The 13,356-nt window shown below is 30.2% G+C and overlaps 2 protein-coding genes across 3 annotated transcripts; both read right to left on the bottom strand.

Annotated features, from left to right (window-relative positions):
- Positions 1 to 770: 770 nt before the first annotated feature.
- Positions 771 to 3,414, bottom strand: LOC103490671 (uncharacterized). The gene is made up of 5 exons (XM_008450298.3): positions 3,056 to 3,414; positions 1,811 to 1,929; positions 1,466 to 1,523; positions 1,312 to 1,389; positions 771 to 1,079 (listed from the first exon to the last, which is right to left on the bottom strand). The coding sequence occupies exons 1-5, from the start codon at positions 3,369 to 3,371 to the stop codon at positions 886 to 888; spliced, it is 765 nt and encodes a 254-aa protein (XP_008448520.2). The 5' UTR covers positions 3,372 to 3,414; the 3' UTR covers positions 771 to 885.
- A 381-nt stretch (positions 3,415 to 3,795) lies between these two features.
- Positions 3,796 to 7,855, bottom strand: LOC103490670 (aspartyl protease family protein 1-like). Of its 2 annotated transcripts, none has more exons than XM_051086375.1 (10): positions 7,345 to 7,855; positions 6,952 to 7,084; positions 5,926 to 6,161; positions 5,567 to 5,791; positions 5,296 to 5,431; positions 5,148 to 5,221; positions 4,863 to 4,962; positions 4,712 to 4,769; positions 4,266 to 4,337; positions 3,796 to 4,178 (listed from the first exon to the last, which is right to left on the bottom strand). In XM_051086375.1, the coding sequence occupies exons 1-10, from the start codon at positions 7,647 to 7,649 to the stop codon at positions 3,952 to 3,954; spliced, it is 1,566 nt and encodes a 521-aa protein (XP_050942332.1). In that variant the 5' UTR covers positions 7,650 to 7,855; the 3' UTR covers positions 3,796 to 3,951. The 2 variants fall into 2 exon arrangements, with proteins under 2 accessions (XP_050942332.1, XP_008448518.1); XM_008450296.3 differs by having other exon boundaries at positions 4,254 to 4,337; positions 7,345 to 7,850.
- Positions 7,856 to 13,356: the final 5,501 nt, after the last annotated feature.

Genomic DNA, 13,356 nt, shown 5'->3' with positions numbered 1-13,356 from the left:
TCTTTCTAATGCTCTACATGCAAATATATATATATGAATAAAACAAAATTTGAATGAAAAAAATACATAAAATATATATATATATAATAACATAATCTTATTAAAAATGGGAGAAAGCAAAAGCTATCAAAGAGTCTATGACCAATTCGTAGTCGGGTAGGGCCTCTGTCTTTAGTTCAAAGAAAAAAGATTCAAACATTCAACAAAAAGAAAAAAGAGCAAGAACAAAGTAAGAACGGAAAATCTTTTGAATGAACTAAACGAATTGTCTACTATGAATTGTTAAACAAAAATAGAAAGTCTTACGGAAGAAATAATAAAATGTGAGAGTAACTTAGTGTTGTAGTTTAACCAAAGAAAGAAAACCTTTTCCTAAGTAGTTTTAGTTAAATAAACCATAATTAAACACAAACTATTCATCAAATCCAATAGGATTTCTTCTATTTCATTTTAAAATTTGCTTAGTTTTTTATATATTAATTAAGAGAATTATTTTATATATTAAAAGTCATATTTGGTTCTAATTTAATCCATATATATTTTAACTTTAAATTCATTATCATTTGAATCTTATAAGAAAAATTAGAAAAATAAAACAACAAATTAAAATGATAGAAGAGATAAAGTTTTGTAATGTAGAGATGTTTTTCACAAATTTTTTGAAATACAGGTTTAAAGTTTTCAAGCTCTGTTTTAATTGTTATAAAAAAAAAAATATTGTTAATAGGTTAGTTTAATATTAATTTGTCTAGATAATATATAAGGATTCATTGAACTCCAAAAGCACTTTATAATATATACATAAATCACAAGTACACTCAGTATATTGTTAAAGAAAGCATAAGTATGATATGGCTGAGGCATAGAACTCAAATTATACAAAAATCATAACGGCAAGAGCATAACAGGGCATGGAATGAACTCAGCCAGTAGGTTAGCATCCACATGCTTGGAATGAATGGCTTCCATGCTTAGAACTACCAAATCTAAATTCAGATCATCAGCCACCTCCCCAATGATTGCTGTTGGCTTGCTTCCTTCCCCTAATCGCTCCAACAATTTAAACTCTTGGAATCCCCCTGTCTCGTTCAAACAAAAACACGTCGATTTCTCAGATTAGTTTCTATATACCTTTGCTTAATGTTGAATACGTAATATTATGTTACAAAACTAGTCTTTACGATTTGTAGAAAGTTAGAAATTCGTTAATTTGTTAATTTGAACTCAGATTGGAAGAGACTGAGTTTACTGCTTGTCTCTTTGACTTAAGTGAAATCCTAACTTAAGAGTATTTTATGTACCACTACAAACCTTCAGACAAATGCCAACGAATGCTCGAGAGTTGGTTCTCGTGTTCTGGAATCGAATCTTTCTGCTTTGCATCGATCACTGCAGATTGTCACAGAGATATGATTTCAGGATCTTTGCATCTTAAAGATGAAAAACAAAAATGAAATGAACATACAGACTACTGTTATGTCAGCCCCATTGTTCTTTGCCAAAGCAGCAGTAGTAGCAATAGCCTGTGTTCAAAATATGGATCCAAAGCCACCTTAGTGATCAATTGTCAATTTTACTCACTAGCTTCTTCATTACTGATATATGAATAAGTTGAAAAGTTGGAAAAAATAGAATGATACTCGAAACCGAAATTCCTACTGAGACATCAAGATGGCTAATAAGCAACCACAGAAACAAATGTTCCTAATGATTTACGACTAGGTTGCCCTAGAGGAAAGGTAATGTCATTCTTGTCTGAATCAAAATTCTTGTTGAATAACAAAATTTGAAGCGACAAAAGAACGGTCACCTGTCTCGTTCCCTCGGAAAGAAATGGATTGCGATCGGTTATTGGCAGTAGCAGGTGTTTAAATTCAGTGAAGGAGCCGGCAACTAATGTTGCTTCTGAATCTTGTGGCTTGGCTTTTACTGATGCCAAACAATTTATAAACTATGTTATGCGAACATCTAATAGAAGTAACCAAGTTTCACTTGCATGACATGAAAAATGCACAAAAAGGTGCGCTTATAAAGAACTCTTAAGAGAAATGAAGCCCAGCACAATTTTAAAGAGATTCACTATTCCAATCTAGAATTAACCACCAACCTTCTAAGAAGTTGCTCAAGAGTTGTGTTTGTGTACAACAGTACTGCTGCAGTAGGAATTTACCAGTAAACTAAGATTCTTTGTTTTATAATTGTTGTTTGGTATGGAACACTTATAAAAATGGACATCATGGGTGAAATCCATTTAGAATACTCTCATTCTTCATGTCCCTAAGAAAAGAAAAGTTTGGTTAAGTGACAATAAGTGTCTATTTGGTCTCCTTCGAAAATGTCTAATGGGCCCTTGAAATTCAATTTTCCCGTTCGGTCTTCAACTTTAAAATATCTTTTAAGAACTTCCAATTTTAAGTTGAATATATAAATATTAAATATTTTCTAAAATTCGTAGCCTTGCTAAATAATTTTAAAATTAAAAAAATCTAATAAACACAAAATTGAAATTCATCAACCACTGTTTAAAGTTCAACAACCAAATAGACACATATTTGAAAATTATAGCTAAACTTGAAAGCTCACTTTTCACCAAAAAGTTATATGGATAAGATTCCTCCTGAAGAAAAATATATTGTTCTCATTCAAAGAAGCAAAAAGAAAAGTGCGTAAAAGGAGTGCATAATATACGCAAACTTTTTGCAAGTTAAAATACTAGTTTTTTGCTATGGCGCTCATTAGTAATCGTTCCTCGCACTTCTAATTAGTCATTGATTAAGTCTCAAGCTACATTTTAATAGAAGAAAACGGACCATAACTTGAACCTTACTTAAAAAAAAATCTAGTACCTGCATAGATTTGAATTAAATGAATCAACAGAATTATCAATTCAAAGCGCTATCGTCACAGAAAATATGCTGAATCCAAAATTAATCATCAATCAAAGAAAAACCACAGATTCCAACAAAACCCAATAAGCTGAAGCAGCTAAAAATCAAGGAGCAACATTATAATTAAGATGGAAAAGACGAGGAATAAAGGATAAAGAGAAACGTACCGCGATGGATCATTTTGCAGCAGAGAGTGGTGATTGGGGGCTTAAAACCTCGGGGGCGACGATAATCCGAAGGAAAAGCGAGAGTGAAGGAACAATCAGTAGAAGAAGAAGTGAAAATGGAAGGAGAGAGTGGATGCTTTGAAGTTTCAAGAGAAAAAGGGAGGAAGCAACGAGCAACCGCCATAGATTGAAGGTTGGAAGAACTAAGAAGAAGAAAGATCGTAAGTTGGGAAGGTGATTCGAGAAAGGAGAAGAAGAGAAATGGAAGTGAAAATGAAGGTTTCAAGGGGGAAAGAGAATATTGTAAGGAAATCATTTTTATTGGGCTTTGCTTTTTTAACACCTATAAATGGGCCTTCAGCCCAAACAATGTACTTCCAAATATACTATAATTATCGTTAAACATTTTAGATCAAATTTTTGGGAGTACGTAGATCGATGAGAAAGTAGAAGAAATAGTTAATTTGCAAGAATTTAGTGATTTGTGATTAATTAAGATAGGTTAACAAAGAATGTTAAATTACAAGTTTAAGACTTTGCTTGAATTTTTAAATTTGACCCTAATGTTTTGGTTATTATGTCATAAATTAAGAATCTCATCCATGGAAGCAATGTTCGTGGTGTGCCTTACATTTCAACGTTTCCAAACAGTGTTATGTCTTACATTTCAGGTGGTAAGTGGGCTTCGACCAAAAGCACTTCTTGAAGAAGACATTCAATTTACAGAGGGAAAAAAAAAGTTATGTAGCAAGATCAATTCACACTATAAATTTATTGTTACAAACCATTCTGTCTATATTTCCACTTACAACAATTTCATCTATATATATGAAAGTATCTATCAATCTATAAACTTAATATTAAACAATATAAGAATATAGGACGAACAAAATTGATCATACAAAAAGCAAAAATGTAACCACAGGCATTAAGAATGTGAGAATGACTGAGGTTGGAAGTTTTGAACTAATATTTGTAGGTCTCGGCTTTTCTATTGTTTGAGTAGTGTTATTAACGTTGCTGTTGGCTTGTGGCTTGATGGTTGTTGTGCCCGGGGCGGCAGCAGGGGTGGGGCTTGGCCCGACTGGAAGATTGTTGGTGTTTTCATCTTCATAACCAGTGCCTAGATAGTGAAGATCCCATGTTAAATGAAAATGCGAACTTTATCCCGAAATGAACAAAACTAAGAGATGTTTACCAGAGAACTCACAGTTTGATTCCTTCCATCCCAAAACCATCTTTTCACGGTCAAAAACTATGTGGTAACCAGTCATGAAGTTCTCTGCATCAATGCACAACACGCATCATGAAAACAAACGCTTCTCGATTGATCACGGTGACAAACATGTTTAGTATAAATCCATGTAAATGTATAACAAAGCTCTTGCCCTTTGCTAATTGTTTGATTCAACTTCAATACTTGTATCTTACATGATAGGCTTTGTATGTGACTTATTTCGTTTTTTCTGTCCATGTGTGGGATTAGAAATTAGCATATGAGGTCTAAAGGAAGACCATCGATATGAAATGAAAAGGGAATAATATCCAACTTAATTGTGCAACGAATGACCATCCTATGAAAGACAGGTTGAAAAGATGTCTTGTAGTAAACCGGAAGATATCACTAAACTATCAGATAAAAGTTAAGATACTTACGTCCAATGATGTTTATGCTGTCACTTCTAGCAATGGCAAGACAGAAAAGACGCTTTGACTGAAGATGATAATCAGAAAGAAAGTTAATAATAGTAGTTCAATAGGCAGACAAGCCGATGAGAATATTACACAACAGCAGTCATAACTTTACCTGGGCGGATAGCAAAACTATTGGATGATTGATGACAAAATGTCCACCACCTTTCATTGTCAAATTCATCACCGGGTATGTGAATGTGGTTTGATCTGGGCTGAAAGAAAATAGAAGCAGCACTTGGATCACAATACAATTCAGTAATTTACTATGTTCTAGACTTCAATGTTTGAATGTTTGGATATATTTCCAAAGTTTGCTATGATATTTTTATTTTACCATATAATTTGGGTTAGAATGTAGTCATGTTGATATATGGGGCCATATCACAAATCACAATACCTCAGTTCATAGCAGTTTTCAAAAGGGATGTCTGAATTCATTGTATACCGCTTTTCTTCAACCATAGAATCAAACTACAAAATGACATGGATAAGCAAACTGAAAGATATGGCACGAGGAACTGCACATAAATCTGCAAGGTGCTTACTTTGTCAGCAAAAAGTGAATAGGCCGGGTCGTTCAGGTAGGTAAATGAGGTTCCAGAGTCAAAGATTACAGCAACATCAAGATTCGAAATGTGTCCTCCCACCGCTATCTGAGTTATGCTGACGTTATAAGTAGGACTAACATATGCACAAAGAAGGGAACAAAGAAAGAGTACAAAAAAAGAATCATTAAAGTGACTTAATTGGAAGTGTCAACTAGAACAGTTGACAAAAATCAAACTAGCATATATACACCTACTAAGTGATACTTACTGTCTTCGTCCTAAGTTGAATGGTGTTTCATTTTGGTCTGGACTACCTTTATCTCCAAATTCAATTCTTCCCATTCTAGCAGGTCCAAAACATAAGGAAAAGGAATTTGAAATGAGTCCTGCATTTGCCAAGATGCTAGGAACCGAAACATTCTCGATACCTAATCCAAATAAGCCATTTGGTGCTGCAGAGCTCAAAAATGCACCACTCTGGTCCTTACCACACCTGAGCGACGACGTATCCAGATGATATCAATAACCCAATTGATAATAAACGAAGAGCGAAATCACAATAATTAGCCATAAATTGCTAAGGGTGTGCAATTTGTCAGAGATTTAAGAGATAAAATAATAACCTACCCCAGAGTAATCGTTGCATTAACTGGTTTTGATTGAACATCGTTTGTGGTTAAGTGCAATATATCTTCTACCAAGTAGCCAGTAGAAGAGGTGTTATCAGAAAGGTATGAAACCTGATAAGGGCACGTGTCACTTGGTAACGAGCATTGGTCTGGGTGTGAACACAATGAACTACTACATTGGACCTCCTTGCTAGTTGAGGAATTATTTGGGCTGTAGATGTTAAAGTTTACTGGCTGTTGACAGAAAAAGCAACAGAAAGAGCTGTCATGGAAATCAGTAATGAGAGTGGTAAAATGAACCAGGGGAATTAGAACAGAACACATCAATTTTTTCAAACATATAAATGTAAACGAAGTGTCTATGTCCTCATTTCTACGGCCCCATTTGATAACCTTTGGTTTTCTTATTTTGGCTTTTGAAAACTAAGCTAATTTCTTCTTAATTTCTTACGGTGGTTTTCATCTTTCTAATTTAAAAGAGCGGATTTCTTAGCAAAACTCGGAGAACATGTTTAAAAAAATAGTTCTCAAAACTTGACTTGGTTTTTCAAAAACATTGGTAAAAAGTAGATAACAAAGCAAAGAAACTTAGAAGTGAAAATGTATTTATAGGCTTAATTTTCAAAAACCAAAAACAAAAAATAAAGTACCAGTAACCATTTGGTTTTTGAAAATAAACTCTATTTCCTCTTAGTTTGTTACAGAGTTTTGCATCTTTCTTTAGTAAAAGACTCTTAGCCATATTTCATAAACTACTTTTTTTTTTAAGTATTCAAATTTTGGCTTGTCAAAAACCAAGAAGTTTGTGGGTGGAATAAGCATTTATAAGCTTAATTTTCAAAAACTAAAAGTCAAAAACCAAATCTTTACCAAGCGGAACCTAAAAGATTAATAAATAGCATTCATCACCCATCATGCCCATGCCATATGTGTTTCTCGTGTCAAGAACTTCAAGAATGAATCAAACAGCTTTCAAAAGTTCAATTCGAGCAACAGAAAGAGAAAAGGGATGAAAAACTATTACCCCTTGAGTTGTATTGAGCCCAGTTATACAATTAACACAATCGCATGGCAACCAGAACAAATCACTGCCAGTATCCAATGCCACTAAATACGGAACCCCTGGTGTTCCCACAGTAACCTCCGCATAATACAAGCTGAAATCCAACAACACAAAAAGAAGAAGAAGAAAATTAGTAAAAATACAATAATTACAACAGAAGATACACAGATTCAAAGAGGAAAGAGACTAAACACACTCCCTTTTGAATCCCAATTGGAAAGATTCCAATTCCACCCCACCCCACCTCATAATTCCCACTCCAACAGAGACTCAATATAAAATTAAGAATCACTGGTTAGAAATCTCAACACGCAAGCAACTCAAATCAGTAATAAAAAGATAAGTAATCCGTACAATCCAAGAGGGCTAATTCGAAGGGTTTCATTTCCAGATAAGAAAGTGAGTGGAGGGTGATCTTGAACTTGACCGAGACGACGAGAATGAACAAAATGGTCTGTACGGACCATGGCAGCGTAGTAATCGAGAGTGCCTTCATCAGGAAAGGAATGGAAGGGGAGGATTTGACGGACAGCGGGGGAGTAAAGGTGGTGGATATTGAAGGTGAAAGATCCGAAGACATGGGAGAAGTGGGAAATGAAGGTGAAAATGGAAAGGAAAAAGCATAGAGTTAGGGAGAAGGTAGAAGAAGAAGAAGGCATGGATTGAGATTTGAGGGAGAAATTAGAAGAAGAATTTGAAAGGGTCGATGAAGAAGATGAAGATGAAGATGAAGCAATGGCATTAGATGAGATTAGAATTAAGAAGGAATTTGTGAGAGGAAAGTGATCGTCTTCCTCAAAGGTCAGTCACAGACCAAAGCTCGACGTAACTCTGGTCTACGGACATTGACGCCGGTTTTCTTTTCTTTTTTTTCTTGTTAATTAATAATTTATTTAGTGTAGAAGTGAAAAATAATAAATACAAAAAAAAAAAACATCATTTCTTAGAGATCTTTTAAGTGAATATAACAAACGGTCGAAATATTATATTTACGTTACATAAAACAATCTCGAAATAGAAGAAAGTACGTAGACCTACAGTAGAAAATATCAATAATGCTTCCTTTGAGTATTTAGTTTTAGATACATTTAGATTTAGTTAAATGATTTTTTTCAAAATTATTTTACTAGTGATCGGTTAGATTGTACTACATAGTTTATTTTTTGTTATTTTTTAAGATTATTTGGTAGATTTGGTTGGTTTTTTTCAAGATATTTTATATTTAGTAATAAGAAAAGGAAGAGAATAAAAACGACCGGAATAAGAAAAAAAATCTCATAAGGGAGAGAAGAAATGCGATCAAAAAAGTGGTCACCTTTGATAGACTTCTCATTTTGTAATCTGAGCCGTAAATATTTTGTCAGTTTGTTATATTTACGAAAAGTTTTCATTTTTTTTATGATTCAGTTTATCAAATATAGCAAAATTTCAAAATCTATTATCCATAACGTTATCGAAATCTAAAATTTCGTACATTTGTAACCATTTTTGAAATAATTTTATAGCAATTGAGATTTTATCATTTAATACAATAATTGTAAGTGGGTGATCAACCCTTTGAACTTTGCCAAATGGTAATTGGCATTTTCTATCAACTATCCTATTGTTTTTTTTTTCCCCTTGCATAGTTACAACCGAAGCATTAAATTTCAATCTATATTAAGTCTATATTTTCATACACTATGACATTAGTCACATCCACATCATGTAAGATTATTGTATTTTGCTATTTAATTAAAAAAAAAAAATCCACTTGTCTTTGTATTTATTATGTTGATTGTCAAGTTAGTTGAATTAAGAATCATTCGAACTATTTTTAGAAAAATATTATAGAACTTAAAAGTTGGTCCCTTTCGAAAAATTCCTTAATTAATCAAACATTTTAATGGGTTTTTTTTTTTTTTTTTTTTTTTACAAAATTTATCAACATTTATATTGATTGATAAAGTATACATTACTTTTTATAAAGTTAAATGACCCAAAAGAGAAGAAAAAAAAAAACATGTTCTTCTCCATAAACCCTATAAGACTTGTTTTTTTCCTTATTTGAAAAAGTACTTTTTTTTTTATACCTATTTACTTACAATCACTTTAATTTAAAATTGGAAAGGAAGAAAAAAAGGGTCAATGTGGCTCTCAATTAGTGAGAAGAAAAGGGAAGAAAATAAATAGGGACTGGTGTGAAAGGGAGAAAGAAAGTGACCTAAACCCACAAGTTTCCCACTCACATTTATGGAAGAATGGATTAGTAGATGTCTTCAACAAAATTGGTATTTTGGTCCCCTCTATATATATATATAACAAAATCATTCGGTGACGAAATTTATTACATTTGATTTTTCTATAAGATGTAAATATTTTATTAAATATTCTATTTTTTTATTTTTCTATAATTTATTGAATTGAAATTTATGTAATTTCAAATATTTTTAATTTTTAATCTATTGTTAATTATCTAAAAGTATTTTATAATATGATTTTTGTTAAATATAGCAATATTTTAACACTAATAGACTTCAATTCGATATAATCTAAGTTTATTAATGTGTATTAACATTTATTGCTGATAAAATTTGAACTTTTATCATACGTAAATATTTTCAATAATTTTATCATTTACGGTATTTTTCTTTCTATAATCTATTAAATATGTTTACTTTAAATTTTGAAACTATGAACTAAAACTCAAATATTTCTCTAAATTAAAAAAAAATTGTAAATATAATTATAATTTACTTACGAACGTTTAGATTATATTTCAATTTAGTTTTTTAAGTTCCACGATTGATTTCTTAATTATTTGATCGACTAAAAAATAATGAAGTTAAAATTTAGAAATTAGAGTGAATAATGGAAATCAAATCCAAAATCTAAAATTAAAAATAGAATAATATTTTGAAATAAAAAAGAGATAGAAATGGAAAACAGACCCAAACTCTCTTTTCCAACAAGAAGGATTAATTTTCAAAATCGACGACTTAGTACTGTTTGGTTTTCAAAGTGTTTCGATATTATTTATATACAATGACGCGTAAGGTAGGGGTTTGGTCAACATAAGAATGAAATATCCCATTCCTTCCCACCCAATGCGGTGCAAATTTTGACTTAATTACCCAATTTTTCTTTTCCACTCTTCTTACCAACCTACTAATAATAATAATAATTATTATTATTATTTCAATCACTAATTTAGAATGTTGGTTTAAACGATGATGACTTTGTAACAACGAATACGATTTTTATTTTACGATGTTTAACTAAGCTATAGAAGTTAAGTTCAAATTTATAAGTTAAAACGAGCATAGCTCAACTGACATAAATGTTTCATATATAGTATGATTTAGTAACTTCTATTACTCGATTATAAAGTTCACGTGTAAATAACAACAAACACGAGAAAATGGGATTAGTTTTTCATATTTAACGTTGATGGATTACGTTTCACCTATGATTCGTGAGACGTTTATTGTTATCTCAAAAGTCAATGGTTCGATTTCCTGTATTTGTAATTGTTGAACTAAAAAGATGGTATAGACATACAAATATCTAAATTAATACCATAATATTTATATTTTGTAGAGACGATAAAAACAAAATTATTATCGTGGAACATTTTAAGATGAAATACGAACAAAGGTTATTGTTGACGGTTAATTTGTAAGTTTAGTTTACGAGACTTAAAATTTTAAAATTGCTCGTATAAAAATTTGAACTTCTAATATACCATTTAACTTTCGATTACGTGTCTAATAAATGTCCGAATTTTTTAAATTATTCGGTAAAGTTTTAAGTTTAAACCATCATTGGTAAAAGTACAATTTAATCCATGCTTCCATGTCTTGGGCCGATTTTGTTGAATGATCCGAGTGAGTTTGGGCCAAGCCCATCTAACTAAAGATAAAATTTTAAACAAAATACATAAACTAAAAATTTAAATAAAATACATAATTAAAAATTTAATAAAATTCAAATTTAAAATTTGATCGGTTTGGAACACAAAAATCCAAAAAATATCTTTAGAAAAATAATTTTGGTTGTCTATTAGACGTATATCTATTAAACTCAATAAATCTAAAAATATAAAACATAATCTGAATTATCTGAACTCGTAAACTTAAAAAAAAAAAAACATATGAATTTGTTATATCTATTCAATGATTCAAACTAAAATATATATATATATATACTTTTAACCTTTTTTTTTTCTTTTCACTAAAGTTGTGTAGTGACCCACCAAAGGGGAAAAACAATTTAGATAAACAACATATAAAAATGTTAATATATATATATATATATATATATATATATATATATATATATATATATATATATATAAGTGGACCATTCCTATTTTGTACTTCTCAAAAATCTTAAAAGAAAAAAAAAACTACATCTATATTACACAACAATACTCTTTATCTGCCAATTGGAAATGTTTGATTTTACTTTGACCAAGACTAATCTCGATTAATTGATTGATTTGAAATAAATTGCATTTTAATTTTGAATTTTGTCGACTCTTCCTCGAATATTTGGTAGGATGTTTTTACTTCCTCGTTCTCTAATCTTGTTGAGTCAGTGTTGGCGGTCTTAGTTTGGATTCGTTGATTTAATATATTATTTAAATAAATAAAAAGAAAAGAGAGAGAAAGAAAGACTTAAGATTTTATTTTATTGAGTACAATACTTCCAAATTTTAATAATGATAATAATTAATCAATAATGAAAAATGAAAACATCCCCATAAAACACCTTCCTAAAATTCAAACAAAAGAGAAATTAAAAAGGGGAAAAATATATCATTACAAAAGAATTTAGTCAAAGCAATTATTTATTTATTTATTTCCTTTTTCCTATTTATGGAATACAAAGGACATAAATAATTTTTTTTTTTAATTATTCTTTTAGAATATTACAAATATAATATTGTGGTTTTGAGACTCTTCACCATACTTTATTTTTTAAAAATCCTTTTAGTATTAGAAAAAAAAATGGCATCAATAATAATCAAATTGTGAGTGTGAAGCTCTACCAACAAAAATAATATTTTCAGCTAAAATACGATTATTTAATTTTATATTTCTATTTCATTTTTCAACTTTCGATTCTAGCTCATAACGAACGTCTGTAACATGTTTAACATGTGGAAATCAAACGAGAACTAATGTTCTTGTAGACAAACAGGTGAGTACAACGCAAAAAAGACTTGTCAATGACTAACAAACCATTATTTGTAACCTATAAAGCTATAATTTAACCTCTAACTTTTATTAGATAAACGTTTATTTAATTAACTTTCCCATCGACTAAAACACATAGTAATTAGAGTTATTTGTGTGCAAACAAATTTTCTATTTTTTCTATTGAGTCAACGAATTAAGGCTTAATAAATTAATTAGTTTTTTTTTTTTTTTTCAAATGGTTGAAGTCTCTTTCCATTTAATTTTTGAAAGAAAATAATTTTGAATTTAAGATAATAATTAAGTATTTATCTCTTATGGAAAAATACATGAACCAAATCAATCAACATCTCAAAATCTCATTGACAAAGACAATGAAAGATGGCTTGAAATTTAGGCTTCATTAATCAATGAAAATTTAATATTTCAAAATCAACCATTATTTTTTAAAAATCCATTATTTACTTATATATAATTAATAATAATAATAATAATTATTATTATGTTTAGTGTCTTTATTATTCCATACATTTATTTCTCCTTGTAAACCTTCCCCTAACCATGTCTCGTTTTAATTCTACGATAATCACCACTATGATGAGAGTACTTACGTGAATGTTTTATTTATTTGATTATTGTTTACGATAGATTTTCGATGAAATTTCTTTCGTAAAAATAAAATAATTTTTTTGATTGACTTTTTACAAGTGTTACCGATCTCGATTATGTTTCCTCTTAAACATATTGTAAGTTTCGGTCTATGAATTTGTTAATTTTTTCATGGATCAACGACTTATAACCATTGTGGGAGTGATTCGCCCGAAATAACCTAATTCCTCCAAAATCAATTTGAAATAATTTTATATTTTTCAAAATCAATTTTAGTAACGTCATTCATGTCAAACACCATCATTTGAAGGAAAAATGATTTTATGACCATCTCAAAATCGCTCACAAACATATCGTTAGCGACTTGCTGATCTTTTTTGAATCAAACTTGCTATCTTGTTATTAAAGTATTTAAAAAGTTTTCAAAGAATATTTAATACTCGAAAGATGTTCTAAATTCTCATACTAAATGTTTCAAATGAACGAGTTTCTTTATTTGTAAAGTTATGATAGACAAAATATAAATTTACTTATTCGTGTATAATTAAACCATTTTCAGTAGACAAATTGTTTAAAT

The sequence above is a fragment of the Cucumis melo genome, chromosome 6 (genome assembly GCF_025177605.1).
Source record: "Cucumis melo cultivar AY chromosome 6, USDA_Cmelo_AY_1.0, whole genome shotgun sequence".
NCBI classification, from domain to species: domain Eukaryota; kingdom Viridiplantae; phylum Streptophyta; class Magnoliopsida; order Cucurbitales; family Cucurbitaceae; genus Cucumis; species Cucumis melo.
This window is presented reverse-complemented; position numbering and strand designations above follow the sequence as displayed.